The sequence below is a fragment of the Rhinolophus hipposideros genome (genome assembly GCF_964194185.1).
Source record: "Rhinolophus hipposideros genome assembly, chromosome: 25".
NCBI lineage: Eukaryota > Metazoa > Chordata > Mammalia > Chiroptera > Rhinolophidae > Rhinolophus > Rhinolophus hipposideros.
The window spans coordinates 12,965,338-12,982,047 of NC_138071.1; the positions used below are offsets into that span (position 1 = coordinate 12,965,338).

The following is a 16,710-nucleotide window of genomic DNA, read 5'->3' on the forward strand; positions in this document are numbered from 1 at the left end:
ATCTACAGCCCGGACTGTAGTTCTGGTTCATGAGCCATTTCCTTCTCTATTTTCTCCTTTTCAAAAGTAGTTCTCACAACTATTAATTCATTCAACATTTGCTGAGGATCTGCAGTGCCACTCCCTGTGTGCTAGGCAGTCTGTTGGATGCTAGAAAGAATAAAATCTGAAAATGACACACCACCCTAATAAGCAACTGCGTTTTCGTTTTATTTGGAGTTTTCTTTTTCACATACGCTTGCTCGTGGTAGCAGAGAGGGGAGCGGGCAGATGTATGGGACACCCGTGACACTAACAGGAGCCAAGGCTGGCTCAGATCTCGCAGATGTGATTGTAGGCCTGAGCTTGTTCCAGGGACTTGTCTGTGGGTAACCAGTGTTCCTGCCCCCATGTTGGTGCAGGTTAATCCCCTCCTCCCTCTAGTTCCTGATGGACTTGTTTTGTGCACTGCCCAGTTCAAATTCGAGACTCCTTCTGGCCTGATAGCTCCCTTTTCTGTTGGCACAGAGCCTTTTTCCCCTCCACCAGCCTGACTGGGTATCTGAATGAGGTGCAGCACCCACCCTCCCTCCCTCCCTCCCTGTCATTCCCCTCCTTCTGCTCTGACCTCCATCCCCAACTTGTGAAGGGAGAGGACAGAAGCCCGGGTCATGTGCTGGAGAGCACAGATGCCTGAGGCTGACCCTTCTTAGCAAGGGAGTGCCATGGTGAGCCCCGTAACGACTAGTCTGTACGTTCTAGCAGCAGTCTCCTAGACGCTTGTGCACTGCCTCACATAACTAATTCTCGCGTGTTATTTCTTAGCATTCTGCAACCTGTAGACTGAATGGTGAATCTATTCACCAGTATCATACAACAGTAGAGGAAAAGAATGTTTTCATGCTGGCGATTAAGCTTCATTGACACAAAGTCTTTTTCATCATTGAGCTTTCACCTTCCAAGTTCCTCACCCAGAGGGGGCACTGAGAGTTATTTGTGAAATGGTGCAAGGGAAGGTCTGTGAAGTGAACTGTGGCGTTTTTAAGTATCCTAAGGAAGCAGAAGGCAAAGGTTATGACGTCTCCTGCTGCCCCTGCCTTGCCTTGGTAACACCCGACGTGCTAGTGAGCACGCGGCAGACATGCCACCAGCACCACTGACTAATCTCTCCAGGTGCTTATTGTTCCCACCCATTTTGTCTCCTTCGCCTAATGCCTGGTCAGAGTTGGCCAGACTAGGTACCATTGGGAAGCTGTCACTTCTAACTAAGGCAGATTTGCCACACTTCCCTTTGATTCCCAGTAAAGGAGAAAGCAAACACACTTTGAGCCCAGAGGCTTAATTATCATAAAACTCAACATACAGTGTAAAATAGAGCGATACGTGACTCTCATAGCCATCCATAGACTCTCTTACATAGCCATTATTGTATCATTAACAAGAATTTGTACTTCTTTTCCAAAGCTGACTGACCAAAGTGTTTGTGTTAATTGACCTAGTTAGTCAATGTCTCTAAATGTATAATTTCTTTTTAATAGAATGTTCTGTAGCCCAGCATTTTAAATTTAAAAAGAGGCACCCTGTACTCCACAAGTCATGCGTTGGGAGAGGACCGTCAAAAGGGCATAACCAAAAGTGTAGGATTTTATGACCGGGGAGACTTGGGAGCTCCCTGATTCTATAAACAGACCATTAGGCCTGGAGAGGTTTCATACTTAGTCTGTCGCAGAGTAGAGAGCAGGCCCTGATGTGCTGATAGCGAGTGATGAGTTATCTCATCCTAAACCATACAGAATCAGGCAGATCCCCCTTTCTGTTTTGTTTTGTTTTGTTTTAAATACTCTTGGTTAACCATCATATCCCGGAAAGCATAGAAAAGGTGTGAAAAGATAACGGGTTTTTATCTGTAGGCAGGTAGGTGTGTGAGGCTTTAAAGCAGTCAGAACCATGTGGGACAGAAGGGTGGGGCGTTGTCTGGCCTTGCACTTGTGTGTCTGCCCTTGGTGGATGTGAGCTGGGAAGTTCCCACAGGTACCGTTTCTCACTTCATTCTGGCACACTCCATGGTAGGGAAGGAAAGCGTTCAAGAATGTTTGGGAGTTATCTTAGGTATGGGTTTTTCTTATTTTACTATATTAAATGTTTTTGTTTTTTGAGTGGCTCCTAAGTGTCAGGGGGAGCCTGCCACAGGTAGCCTGCACCTGTGGTGTTTGAAGCCCAGCAGACTTAACGCGTCCTTATCAGCAGGCAGGCGGTACTCGCGGTGGGCTATCAGAAAAGGCACTTGTTAGTGGTATTGGTCCCGATGCAGAATCCCCTGGCTGGGAAGCTTCTGGGTATCGCGCCAGTGATGTCTCACTTCATATTTGCCACCTTGGGAGCTCCCCGTCGCTGCGTGTCAGCCTGCCCTGCTCAGCAACTGCAGCGTCGGCTTCGCTTTCTGAGAACCCAACTTTCTTTCCCTTGATCTCTTTTCTTTAACTTGTTCTTTTCTTTTTTGTACACCCATTGTGTTGGTAACAAAGCTGTACACCACAGGCCCCAGCCCCGTGCTGCAGTCAGTGTTTGAGTAAGCGTGCTACGCGTCGGTCGGGCTTCACTCGCTGACCAAGCTCCCCGGGAAGGAGGGCAGCGCAGAACTCCTCTTGCTGACATGTGTCCTCACCTGGTTTCCAGCTGCGACTCCTGTCTTTCCGGCTTTAGAATGTTGACACTTGTTTGGTTTCCTGTTCGTGGGCAACATCTTTCCTGCCCTGACCTTGATCCCTTGGGACTCAAATCAAGTCCCGAAGCTGATACATCAGCGCTCAGCGTAGCCTTTGAACTGTCTAAGAAGGCCGTCAGGGCCTGCCCATCCCTGCCAGCCTGCTGCCTCTGCGTCTCCGTCTACACCAGCCGTTTTCAAGCTGTGGGTCTTGCCCCACACAAGGTCTTAAATTAATTCAATGTCATAACCATCTCTTTTTTTCTTTAATGAAATAGAACAAAAGAGAGACAGAGCATAGCACCTGTAGTCGAGATGAACCGTTATTTTGTGGAAACTTGGTTATATAGAGTGTATCTACCCGTATGTAAATGTGTGTATAGGTCATAATAAAAATTAAACTTTGGAAAACACTCATCTGCACAATCTTACATCGGCAGAATTCATTAGCTTGGTGCATCAGATTTCTAACACTCAGACATTCATTATCATAAAACCCTTCCTGCTCTCTGGCCCGACTTTGACCGCTGTCTGATAATAGATTCTGCCTCCCCCGCCACTCCATTTCTGAGGGCCTGTTTTGGTACCCTGCCTGCCTGGGTCCCCTTTGTAGGAATTCCCCTGCCCGGAGCATGGAACCTGCCTCTGGGCTCCAGTCTGACTCTGCGTGGTGCCAAGCGCCCCTTCGCTGTATGGCTAAACAACAGCAGTTCCTGGACTCCCTGACTGCTTACCTGCCCAACCAGGGTCCTGGACTCTCCGACCTGCTCCCACTGTAGGTTGTAACGCCCTCTGGTTACAGTATTGTTCAACTCCAAACTGGACTTTTCCCATCAGCTTTAGCGTCTGACAATCTAAGGTTCAGATAGGCCACTTACTAGCTCTGTGACCTGGGGCCTTGTCAATCTTAGATATGGAGGGTACTCAGTAAATGTTCACTGTCCCTCTTTGCTCTTCTAGCATTGATGACTTGATGTAACTCTTTGGTACCTGCTCCCACTGGGTCTTTTCTTTAAGATACAATGTCTCTCTGTCCTAATAAGTGGTGTCAGCTAAGCCATACGTAGCTGACCCTGAGCCAACAGTGAGACAGGTTTTGACCGGGAAGGGGTGACTTTGGAGAAAACAGGTCAAAGAGAAGTAAGAGTGAACCCAGAAGAAAAGGAAGTAAATGATAAAAGCACACATAATACTCTTGTTCTCAAGCAACTTTTCTGTTCCCTCTTCTTTCTCTTACTAACCTGCCTGTGAGGAATTGACGTACACGGTGTGTTTCCTTTTTCCACTTAGAAACGGGCAGGGAAACCGTGTCCCAGTGCGTCCTGCTCTTGACCAGCTGGAGCTCAGTAGTTGGAAAGCGAAGGAGCATGTGACACAGGCCTCCCTTTGCCCTCGAGTCTACAGGGAGTGGTTAGGCTTGGTCACCACAGCCCCAGAGGGCTCACTCCTAAAAGACATGTTGAATACATTTCAGATTGACTTGTTTGGCTCCCTGGACTCATTGAGCCATCTTGTTTTCTGAATTTAATCATTTGGTGGTCCCCCGGGATTCAGAAGGAGCTGCTGGGATCTCTTGAGATTTCAGAAAACCAAGAAAGTGACAGAGGAATAAAGTGTGGACATCTACTCACCCAGGGAAACTGGAATCGTCTGTGCTATTTGAGTGACAGTTCTTTCCCCTAATTCCGGCTTTCCAGTGAGTTACCCCAGCTCATCCCATTCTACGCCTACGAACAGCACCCCAGGTGTGTCCCAGCCAAATGGCTGCTAAGGATCAGAAACAAGCTGCATTATGTTAGAGTTGTCCTTGTTTCTGCAGTAATGCTTTATCTATGGTTAGGTTCAGTAGAATTGTTTGTTTTTCTCCTTGACAATTCTATTCTTGCTTAGTCTGCAGATAGGAAATGAAAAGTGTTTTTGGCTGTTGGTACTGTGAAAACTATGGGCTGTCTTTCATTCCATTTTACTCCAGCCACGTCTCTCCCTTCAAGGTTAATCTCAGGCTCTTTGACCCCATGAATTTATTGCTATCTTGCAAAAAGAAGTTTCACTTCCCCGTATAGCCTAGCTGCACGGAGGTGCCGGGAATGAGGCAGCTCTGGTGATCTTACTTGTAGGACACTGGGTAGGGCCTTCACCTGCCCCGTGTTCACATGGGTGGGAGAAGGTCCTGGCCACCAGCTTGAGCTGCTCTCCTGCTGCACTTCTGGTCCTGATGCTGTGTTTCCGTCTAGCGTTTCGTTTGATGGGATGTTTTCCTTTTGTGAGGCCTTGAGACTTGGAGAGAAAGCTCTCTTCTTGAGCTTCTGAAAACCCAAGGTATAAACTATTCCCTTTCTTCTGAGCGTTGTCCTTGAATCTGTGTGGTGGCCAGAACCATGAGCAGCCACCTGGCTTCATCCATAAGTGATGTGCCTTCTGTCCCAGCCATACTCCCGTTCTCCCAACGGCTCCCCAGCAGGTGTTTGCAGTCACCTAGACGCCCGGTACTTTGCCTCCCCATCCAAACCTCTTGTGCATTCACCTGAGGCCGTGTAAAAGGTAGCAGCTCCCAATTCTGCCTTGTTGCAGCAGGAGAGACCAGCAGCAATTCTGAGACGCCGGCACTAAATGCCTCCTCCCCATAATGTGGTCGTTTTCCTACATCTGTAGCCGAGTTCAACTTTTACTTCATAATTATAGCTGCAATATGATTTGGGGGGGAAATATTTATAAGTCTGATTTATACATGAAAAGATGACATTTCATGGCTTGTCACAAATGAGCATTGTTAGCAATAAATATATTTGCAAAGTGAATGATTGGATCAACGGGAGAAAGAAAAGGCAGTCTGAGTTGGTTAGTCAGTACCTACTCTCTGTCCCTGGATACAGAGAAGAGTGGGGGGTGGGATTCTGTCCTCAGGCATCTTACAGGCTAGCTGTGGAGTGGAACATGAGTGCGATTCTGAGCATGGGTAATTGCTGAGAGTAATAATGATAAAATAATAAGAACTAAAATGTATTGAACCTTTCCATATGTCAGGCATTGTGCTAAGTATTTTATGTACATAATCTCCCTTAGTTCACACAACCACCATGTGGAGTCGATACATAATTATACCAGTTTTACAAATAGGGCAGTGGAGGCTTTGAATGAATGGTTCAGTAACTTGGCCAAGGTCACGAAGCTAATGAGTGATAGAGTTAGGATGCGAGTCCAGGTCTCTGGCTCCAGACACCTGATACTAGTTCATCAGTATTCTGTTTTTTTCTGTCTCTGATTCTGAATGAAAAACTAATGGTATTGTCCAAAATGTAGCCAGAGGACAGACGGGAAATCTTGTTTGAAGAGGAAAATGACACTGAGTTAACACTTTTGAAGTCAATGTGAAAGTCAGATAGTAAAACGAAACTGTCTAGGCGTCGTCTGGAATGGCTCTCGGGATGCGGCCTGGCAGGGATAGCCGTGTAATTAGGTGAGAGCGCCATTTGTGTAAGTGACGGAAGCCGTGAGGCTCTAGGCCAGGAAGGAGCGGAGAGTACAAGGCAAGGATCCATCCACATGTAAGTATGCGTGTATTTCCTGCACGTCTCACGTGGGGCTCACGGGGCCCTCCTGACAGTTCCCGTGTCTGAGAGCCCGTCCCTGGTGTTGCTGCTCTGATACTGTTGGTTTTTCCCACCTGGGCGAACTGAACTCCCGCCCTCCTACCTCCGCCTCTGCCTTATCTCAGACGTGCTGGCGTTCTGATTTAAAGCCCACCTGCCTTATCAGAAGAGTCAGGGCCGTGCTAGCTGGACAGTGGCCCGTGGCCCATTTTCTTCATCAACTCTCCTTTTCTCCTGACACAGGCATCGAATGCCCCAGAGGAGCCCGAAACCTTCCAGGCTTGGTGCAGGAGGGAGAGCCCTTCAGTGAGGAAGCAACACTTTTCACCAAGGAGCTGGTGCTGCAGCGAGAGGTAGGACATCTTCCAGCTGCTTCTTGTATGAGGCGGGGTGAGAAAAACGATGTGTTTCTACCATGTCAGAGATCAGTCTGTCGCTCCTTCCGGTGCTCAGCCTTCCACATCCACGCTCCATCCCGTGTCTGCCCACATCTTATTTCCATGAGCTTCGCAGTCATTGGCCAGCTGCCCCCAAATTGCTCCTCCCCATCGGTGTCCTGGGCTGTGTGGTGACCACCGGGCCAGCCGAACCGGATTCTGACACAGCGAGCTCGCAGCTTTGCGTTCCTGCTTGATGAATTAGCCTGAGCTGCCTGTCTCCAGCTGGATTTAGAAGCTTGACTAACCCTGTCAGGGGCCAATTTTCTTTGAACATTTATTTGTATCTTTGAGTAATTGCATTTTCTGTAGCGGGCTTTCTGCCTTAATTTAATTGTATTTTTGTTTCTGCCTGTTGGGCCAGCTCCTACGGGTAGGAGTTAGGCTTCTCGTCTGCTCTAGTGCCCACCTGCCTGCTAACTTGTATCAAGTCATGGTCAGCAGACCCGTCTTCTTTCCAGGACAATCCCAGCCATTAATCCTACTAAGTGGGCACAAGAAAGGAACAACGGGGGAGCGTGCTGGGCTCAGGCTTAGGATTTTAGACCTGCCTTTGTCCTCATTTCTTTTACCATCATTCCTCAGGACCCCTCCAGCTTTCATGCAATACCGTAATATGCTCAGAGCTAAAAGATCCTAGGCTCCTAGAGGGTATCTCACTCATGGGTCTTTGTAGATCTTTGAGATCAGACGTGTGGGCTCCTTTGGGATGTCAAGTGATACCAATACCTATTTGGAACTGTCAGCATCTCCTGTTCTGATTTGAGTCACCAGCCGCTGTATTAGGTGTGAGAGGTATGGGAGAACAGGCGAGCCCAGGGTGCCGGTGTAGAACTGCCCTGCTTTGACGCCCTACTACGCCAGTAGGTTTGCCACGGGGGGCCACCTCTTTGGGATTGCCCTAGCACTTGCCCTCTTGTTTTGTGAAAGAAAGTGGTATGGCAAAAGACATTCTGAATTCTTCATTTGAGGGACGGGTCCCATTTCCGAGACACCACCTGGGTGTTGCGTCAGCTCGTTGGCCAGTGTACAGTGAAGGGACCCTTTAGTTGTCCCATCAGTTTCACATTGCCCTCTGTTTTGTGTTTGGCAAGTTGCATTTATGTTTGTGAAAAAGAAATCCTTATGTTGCCATGTAAGGTGCTTCCCTTTCTCCCTTATTTTGTAACTGCACGATGTAGCTGGAATGTTTTGTCAGTGGAAGACCACTCACTAGCAGAGAAGTGTTTCAAGAATCCAAACACTCCAGTTGTCTGTCAATAGCTGTTGCAGCTTTTTGAAGCGGCCCAACAATTAGGTAGAAGGGACATGTATTGTAGCGTTTTCCTCTGTCTGGGCCTTTAGATAATGAACTACAGAGCAGTTTCATGTTGGAGAAAGCAGGTGAGTCCATTCAAGGTCATGACTTAGACATTACAGAGGAAGGAGCCACAGATGTATGTTTTTTGTTTGTTGTGCTTGGATAGAGGAAAGAAACCCCCACGTGAGATTGATTGCCTGTGACATTTGTTCATAACGTCTTCATCATTCACTATCTAAATCACATTGCTGTTTTGCCTCCCATTTTTCACCACGGTCATCTTCCTGTTGTCTCATCTCCTAAAGTTTCTTCCCCTTTCTTTTTCAACGCTTGTTTCCCCAGCCGCTTTTCTTCCTGACCATGTTTCTGGCCCGCTGGTGATATCCAAAAGCACAAGGGGTCAAAGAGAATACTGCCCACTAAAAGGAGTGAGTGGCCCAAAGCTCTTTTACTCTCCTGGTACTATGGCCTTACCTTCGTCTGTTTATTTGCTGATAGATGACTGTTGAAAACATCACATTTTCCTCCATCTCTTTGATGCCCCAGGCATGTGAGTGAGTTTGCAGATCCTTAGTCTAATTCAAAGTTGATGTTTATATTTCTGGGTTATAGTGTCCCAGTCTTTCACAGCCCTAAGTTGGGGGTCTCTTGATAAAGAACCTTTCTGCATTTTCTTAGCTGCTCATATGATAACTCAGGCTGACTGTTTTGAAAGGTCTTTATCCAAAGACAAGTAGGGCCTAAACTAAGGATAACTTGGAATTTTGACTAAAGGAACCAGTTCTATAGCCTGTTCTTCTGGGCATTTTCCTTTACATAGTATATGAAAACTGTTTTCTAAATGGGGTAGGAATGAAGAGAGGTTTGTGTTTTGTTACAGGTTTATTCATTTTCTTCTACCTATTTAATACCTTCATTTTTATTCCCTAAGTCGCCCTGCAGAACTTTTGTCTTTGCCCTCCTCCCCTTACCCCTCAAGGAGCTAGAAAACCCCATGCCTTGGTACTCCTGTATGCAGAGGACCTTCCCAGCCTTGGGAGAAACTACCGTGTTATTGCATGGATGGACCTACAGCCTCCCACTCCACGTAGTTCTTACCTTCAGGGCAGCCTCCACGGTGCCACGTTCCATTCCGGGAAGTCTTCTGTAGCCGAGCCGCTGCTGTGATGGCCACAATTGAACGGGTGTTTGGTACCTTTCACCTATTCCCTTGATAATCACATTTAGCTCAGATCATCAGGCGTTGTGAAGACGTGGTCTTTCTAGACCCTGCCCTATCCCTCTCCTTAAAATTTTTCTTTGTATTATCTCATTTTTGGCCAGGATTTCTCTATCCCCTGCATGCTTTCCCCAGTTACTGTAAATCTTCATTATCCTATCGAAAAGCAGCAGCACCCCGATTGCTTGATTTCACATCGCCTCCTGGGCCCCTGTGGCTCCCACAGAGGCTTGGCCCTCATGGGACTCCCACATGTGAACGGGTAAACTGACTTGAGGAAGATGTGGAGCGGAAGAGGGACCGTGTGAGGACACTGCCCCTAGGTCAGCCCTCAGCCAGGGAGCGGACAGGAAGCTGGATCGCGGGGTGCCTGGCCCTGAAAAGTGGCCCTCTGTTTACGAATTAAGTACGTTGTCTTGGCTTTGCGCAACCAACCCAGGAATTGCCGCCTGTCTCTTTCTCTCTTTTGAGTGAAGAGAGAATTACAGTCTTTCTATCCCATATCCTCATGTGGAGCCCACACCATCTCAGAGAAGTCTCGTCTTTACATTTTAGATGTCCCTTCCCCTCCCCACATTAACTTGAGACCCGATAGCCCTGCTTTTCTTAAATGTGATTTACAGTGACGCTGGTCAGCATGGAGCTGTTGACGTGTCTGGCCATCACTCAGTTTTATTTTCCTGTGTCTCCTCTGCCACCTTTCATGGCGTTTCTTCCTTTCCCCATCTTTTTATATGGGCCTTTTCAGCCATTGGTTTTTATTCCTTTCCCTGAGTCGGGAGTGTGGGAGGACTATCCCAGGTCATGCTAGGTGTTCTGGCGCTCCTGCATCAGGGCCAGAAAAACAGCAGTCAGACCCCTGATCACCTGTTACCTGATTCCCTTCGGTGACCTGGGAGGCCAGAGCAGCCCAGCCACTCTCAGAGACTTCACTGACTTCCTCAGCGGAAATCCAGTAAGTTCAACAGCTCTTTCCAGCCTGACTTCGTGTACAGCAGGGGTGGGAAAATCCGGCCCACTGCCCATTTTTGTAAATAAAGTTTTACTGACACACAGTCACTAATTGTCCCATGTGCTGTCAGCAGCTGCTCTCGTGCTGTAACAGCAGAGCCGAGTAGTTAGGACAGGCTGTACGGCCTGTAAAGCTTAAAATATTTACTCTCTGTCCCTTTATCAAACATATCAAAAAGTTCGCTGAGCCCGGCTATATAGAGTTGGGTTAAAATGGCTTCTTCTGACCCTGACAATGAGAGTTTGCTCGTGTGTCCGCGGCCTCTGAGGCCAGGCTGCTTCTGGGCCACACAGTGTGAGGTCACTGTGTCCGCTGCTGTAGTTGTAACTGAGCTTTGAGTGCTGTCTGTGTCCCTTTTAATGGCATGTGCTAGGTGACACCCCCTTTATATCCCCCAACCCCCCATACAGCTGGCCTCTTTCAGGCAATTCCCTGCCACACTGCCAAGAACAGGAAGATCTGGTGTAATTTCCCAGAGGGGGAATCGTGCCCGTTGCTAGTGTCTTCCCAGAAGTAGTGGTGAGAGATGGCATTAGCTAATGGGTAGATAAGCGGCTTAAAAGTGCCAACTCCTGGGTTTTCACACTCCAGTTACCATGTGGTCCTGGGTAAGTGATTCTTTCTTGCCGTGGTATTCCTGATCTAGTGATCCAAGCCATCCACTTCCTTTTGAAGCCCTTCCTGTGCGTAAAACAATCGCTTGGGATCTCTCCACGCCTTCTCTCCAGAAGACTGGCCAGCCAGCCAGCACTTACTGACCAGCTGCTACCTGTATGCCCTTGGGGTCACCGTTAGGAAAACCTGCCCTTTTAGAAAGGGGATCGGAAGGTGGTATTAAAAGAGATCAATACCACAATTTAACCCTCCCTAGTCACAGTTCCAGGCTGCAGGAGGTACAGTTCCCGGGGCAAGGGCAGGGGGCGAGAGGCTGGCCCTAGAGAGGCTCGGTGATTATTTCTAAGGCCGTTCTCAGTGACCCCTTTGTCCTCTCTCAAATCTCAGAAATTACCCTTTTCTGCTGCCTGGAAAATGACGTCCTCGTGCTGGACAGCCCGAGCTGAAAACTCTGGCTGCTGCCCTGACCTATTTCCCTTCTTCCTGCCGGCATCAAAGAGAGGATGTCCCCCTGGGGAGCTCATTCTGCAGGCTGCAGTGGCCAGGGCACAGTCCTGGATTCTCTCTCTCCCACTACCCCCTGCTCTTTTACATTTACAAACAGAGATACATAAAAGCATTACAAGCAGCTGTTGCTGTTTAAAGAACATGTATTTATATTGCTGGGAATATGGATTCAGCAGTGCATACTGGTACGCATTTATGGAGGGGCATTTGTCCGAGAAAGAAGACTTGGAATAAAAGGAAGGTGCCCTTTGTTTCGGCACAAAGTGTGCTGTATCTTGTCTGTAGAAGGTAACCCGGCCCGAGCAGTGCAGCGCTGACCTACAGCTGTGGTACCCCATGCCCTCTGCCTTTCCCCGTGTCTCCCTCTCCGCGCTGTGGACTGTGCTCTCTTACCCGTCCTGGGCCCGCCTGTCTGTGTGGTGCCTGCCCTCTCCAGGAGACGCATGGGGGGAGGAACGGTAGCCCAGTTGTATCTCTGGATCAGAGCGATGAGGATAGTGCAAGCCACAGGGTAATCTAAGGGGGAAGGACGTCTGGTACGGGTGAGGCCGGGGCACACTGCTCTCCGCTCTCCCTGGGTGCCAGCCCCTTCCTAATTTGTGGCCGAGGGAGCCACAAGTAACAGCCTGATGGAGAAGGAAGCCAGCTGTCCAGCAACGTTTCACGTATTTGCACAGAGACACCCTATTCTGCGTCACCTCCGCCACTGCCCAGGAAGGAGGGGATGCAGTAAGGCCAGCCCTCTCAGCAGCTCTCCTGTCCCAGGAGTGGTAAAAGGCTAGGTGGGGGCCAAAGCTTTTCTCACCTTCCCACATGCTCTCGCTAGCTCATCACCCACCAGTGGTCTTCCGTCTGGATTCCATTTAAGGCTGTTTTCTTTAAAGGGGGCTCCCGTAAAGACCTCTTATCTTAACAGTGATCAAACTTCACTTAAATAGCATTTTCTAGTGGAAAAGTGCTTTCCTATACAATATTTCATTTTAACCTCACAGCAAACCTATAAGAAAAATAGTATCCCCTTTTTACAGTTCAGGAAACTGAGATGCACAGTGGCCTGCCTCCATTCATAGAACTTGTTGTAAGACAAACACCAAAACCCAACTGTCCACATGTAAAATCATGTGCTTTTTCTCTCCGGGCTTTGTCAATTTTGCTATTTTGCTATTAGAAGGTGGCCCCATTTTATCATGTCTCAGCCCTCAAATATCTGGAACTAGTTAATCTGTGAAGGACTTCCCTGAGGGTCCTGCGGTGACTGAGAATAGTTCGTCTCCAGGGAGGAACACAGAGTCGGATTCTGAGTCCGCATGCGGCCATGTGACTCCTAAGGCTGTGGCCATGCCTTCCCGGAAGGTGCGGTCACTCCACTCTCGTCACAGCTCTGTGTCTTTTCACGGCCTGCTTCCTGCTTCGTCTGCTGATTGACCTGTGTGAGCCTTACTTTTCGCAGAATGATTCCTCTGTCACCTATCTGGCTTCATTTCAGTTTGATCATGTAGATCCATCCATCCATATTACTGCTTTTACTCTTTCTTAAAAGACACATCGAAGTAAGTACTTTGTTTAGAAATATTTAATTTCCCACTGCCTCTAGGATAAGGTCTGATTTCCTTAGTTTACATTTATCCTTGGTCATCTCTCTAACTTCAGGGCTCACCCACTGCTCATTTTACAAGTTGTACCTCATCGGAACTGACCTGTTTATACTCACTGTTCCATATGTATCATTCCATTCCATCTCTCGCGTCCCATAGGTCGGTGTAAGCTCTCCACCCCGTATAGATATCAGCGTTCCCCCTTCTTGCCTTCTCATTCCTACCTGTCCGTCAGGATACACCTCCTTCTCTAGGAAGCCATCCCTGGATCCCCAGTGGGGGTAAGATGCCGTTCCCCCGTAGCACCCGCTGCATGAAGCTGACCTGTAGTGACCAACCACGTGGAAGGGGTCTGTTTCTGTGGGTCTCCCCACTAGATTCTAAGCTCAAGGACAGGAACCACGCTTTTGTCTTTGTGTTCCTTGTGGTTTTGCCTAGTACGAGATAGAAGAGATACTTGATAGATACTCATTCAGTCAACTGATTCCCTGTGCCCTAAGTCTGGAGGTTGGGAAGAAAGCCTGTTCTTTTGTTATTCTTTATAATTCTGTGAGAAAACTCTCTAAGCTCAGGATTTATGTAGTACAGACACAGACAGAGACTTTAGAGTATTGAGGCTGGACATACAGCTGCTAGTTCAAGATCTTCTCAATGAAAAAGTCCATTACCCAGACGTGACTGTGCACTTACTGTGGGACCCTGAGACCCTCTCCCTGGGTCTCCCCCTCTGTGCAGCCAGGATACTTAAAGGTAATGAGATAACAATATGTGAGTGTTTTGAAAAAAATTCCAGTGTTCAAATAGAAATCATCAGTGCCCCGTCATCACTCTCCTAATTTAGGCTGCTTATCTCTTCTCCCTGGTATGTTTCCCATCCTCTGCCTTTGTGGATCAAACTATGAAGTGAGGTGACGCCTTTACTTTGAAGCAAGTCAACAAATTCTTGTTCAGTGATAAGCTGCAAGCACCATGAGAAGACCAGGCTGTAACCTGCCCACTCATAGTTCCTTCATTTCTGGGCTCCTGGCCCTTGCCAGCTATCTCTAAAAAGCCCTAGAAGGAGAGCCCTGTAATCCCGTTCCAGCCCGAAATGCAAATGGCATCACAGGGAGAAGAGCTGAGGTTAAAATGAGGAATGGGGGATACTGTCACATTGCCCTTTTTCTCCGTTCCCCTAGCTGCTGGGTCTCCCCTATCTGCTTTTAAACTCAATCACCAGTAGCTTCCCCAAGCAAGCTCAGCAGCACATGCCGATGGGTGCCAATGGGTGTCGATGGGTGCGATAGGTGCCGATGGGTGCAATGGGCATGATGGGTGCTGATGGGTGCAATGCATGCTGATGGGTGCCAACAGTGTGCTGGCTCCAGCGGGAGTCCTCTCTGCAGAGCTGCTGGCTCAGCTAGGCTGGTGTCTATTGCCCTGCTCTTCTGCTCTGAACTTTCATAGCCAGTCAAGCATAGAATTGCATCCATTCTTCTGAAATAGCTGCTGAGCCTAACGTTTCATTGGCTTGGCCGAGATGCTGTTACCTGCAATTATGTCATACAGGCTGACTGTTCAAGGTTTGCTGGCCTCACTGCCCTACGGAGGCTCGTGTTCACATCCTAGGCTAGCTGTTGGGATTCAGGGCAGCGTGAGGGAATAAGTTTAGGACCTCAAGGGATCGGGCCTCCTTGGGGCATGTAGGAAGGCCTCAAGGATGTAATTCTATCCCAGAGAAGAAAGTCTTTTTTAGCAGAGGGATTCTTACTTTCCCTGAGGAATTGGTCCCTACTATTGTAAACTCTTCCTTGAGAGACTTTCATGTTTTCTCTGACAATTCAATTTGTTTTTCTTCCTGTTCCTACCAGTGCAGGGAAATAAGAGGTGTAATCCTCAGACCTGACAAATTCAGTTTCCTCCGCAAGCGGAAGCCTTAGCAATGCAAGGCAGGCCCTGGAACGGACTTTGCTGCTCGGACTTTAGTTCTGACCCACACCAGTGTTCCCAACATGGCTTCCTCTTGCAGCTTTCTACTAGAGTGGTCCACAGTACTTACTTTGAACCTCATCTAAATTGAGTCCTGGAAGTGAGTATAGCGGGCAGTGATCACCATTGGAGACTGTACTTAACTGATTCACTATAAGATTATCATTATAAACACAAGGTCATGAAAATCCTTCAGAGTCCCGCTAAACAGAACCCCCGCCACCTATTGTATTCCATACTGTCTGCCTATCTGCCATAAAATGATGTTCTTTATGAGCCATCTCCATGGAAAACAGCTATTGCCAGGCACATTCGTCCTCCTGGTCTACCTGCTATATAGCCATGTAGAGCCTGTGACCCAGAACAAATGGAGAAATGCTGTCAGAAAGGAAGAGACTGCTGAGCTTCTCAGAGGTGAGGGTTGTACTAGGAGAGCTGGGTGCCATTTATTTTAATTAGATGTGTTAGATGCCCCTGGTAACAATTCCTGGTTTCTCTTACCTCTTCAATCATCCTGAATACTCACTGCTTCTTAAGCTTTGGTAAGTGTTCTCTTTTAAAAGGGTGGGTAGGGGGAGCTGATATTCTTAATATAATAAGAAAGGGCTGAAGAAAAGCAGCTCTGAATTTTTATTTTTCAGGTAAAATCCTTTATTATGAAGTCTGCCCACTTCCTACGGGAAGACTTATTTGGAAACTAGTTCTCTGTTTCAGTAATAGCTTCTGACTGGCAGGTCATATTTATTAATACTTTCCGCACAAAAGATGGCCTCATACAAACTTGCCCCCTCTGTTTTCAGAAGAGCTTCACACAGGCCCCTAAGGCCCATGTAGGCTCGAGTGTGAGCTTTCGTGCTGGCAGGTTCAGAGGTCTTCAGGCCTCGTGCCTCCCCAATCTGTTTGTTCTGACCATTCCTAGAGATGCCCACTGCCTGAATGTTAATAATTTCTCCTTGCAATTACATATTAATAATTCAACTGATATCTTTCTAGAACACAGCTCTTAATATATAGTAGCAGGGCCTCCTGAGCTGCCAGCAAAGAGTAAGCAGATTGTAGATTGCATTTTCTCTTCAGGTGATACAGACATTCTGGTGTTTCCCATGTGACTCCCTCAAGGACACAGCAGAGACTGTTCTGGTCGATGTGCCAGCCTTACCCCTGCCGTCTCTGTGTCATTAGCATGGCCACTCCTGTGTCTACTGCCAAGGACCGGATGAGGGCCTCTGTGTTCCCAACCAGGCTGTATTGATGAACTTCCCATTTGCCACTCCACCCGTGACCGTTTCCGGTCAGCTGCACTTAAATGGATTTTGAAAATGAAAGTGACCAGTGGTCTGTTATGAAATGCTGTGGTGCATGAAATAAGATTATGGGCAAGCGTTGGAATTAATAGCAGAGCGACCCTACCCTGGTCTGAACAGTGTGTCACATGTTCAGGAAGGGCAAAGTCATCCTTAGCCCCATTTCTAGAACATTTAAGGACATCTTTCCCTTCCTGGTCACTTAACAAAAACTGTTAGTAACATGTGCAGAGTCAGACCTGGGTTCTCACTGCAACTTCACCACTTACTGTGTGACCACAGCCATGAGCCTGAGCCCCTCTAAATCCAGGGCAACCTCGGTACATGACGGAATTCACTCTAATGGTGCCCTTGGAGTGTGCAGGGCAGCGGCCCCTTAAACCTAGATCTCACCTGTAACGCGGGTACCTTTTCCATGCATTACTGTGGGAATAATGGGTATGTGTCAGGTACCCAACACTGGAGCCCCAGTAGATGGTA

At 47.9% G+C, this 16,710-nt stretch overlaps 1 protein-coding gene across 1 annotated transcript in view; it reads left to right on the top strand.

Moving 5' to 3' along the window:
* The window catches only part of SND1 (staphylococcal nuclease and tudor domain containing 1), a 412,208-nt gene that overhangs the window by 310,110 nt on the left and 85,388 nt on the right, over positions 1-16,710 (top strand). Inside the window, exon 16 of the mRNA XM_081038319.1 lies at positions 6,517-6,626. Within this exon, the coding sequence (XP_080894445.1) occupies positions 6,517-6,626 (110 nt within the window). The remainder of the gene's footprint in view (positions 1-6,516; positions 6,627-16,710) is intronic.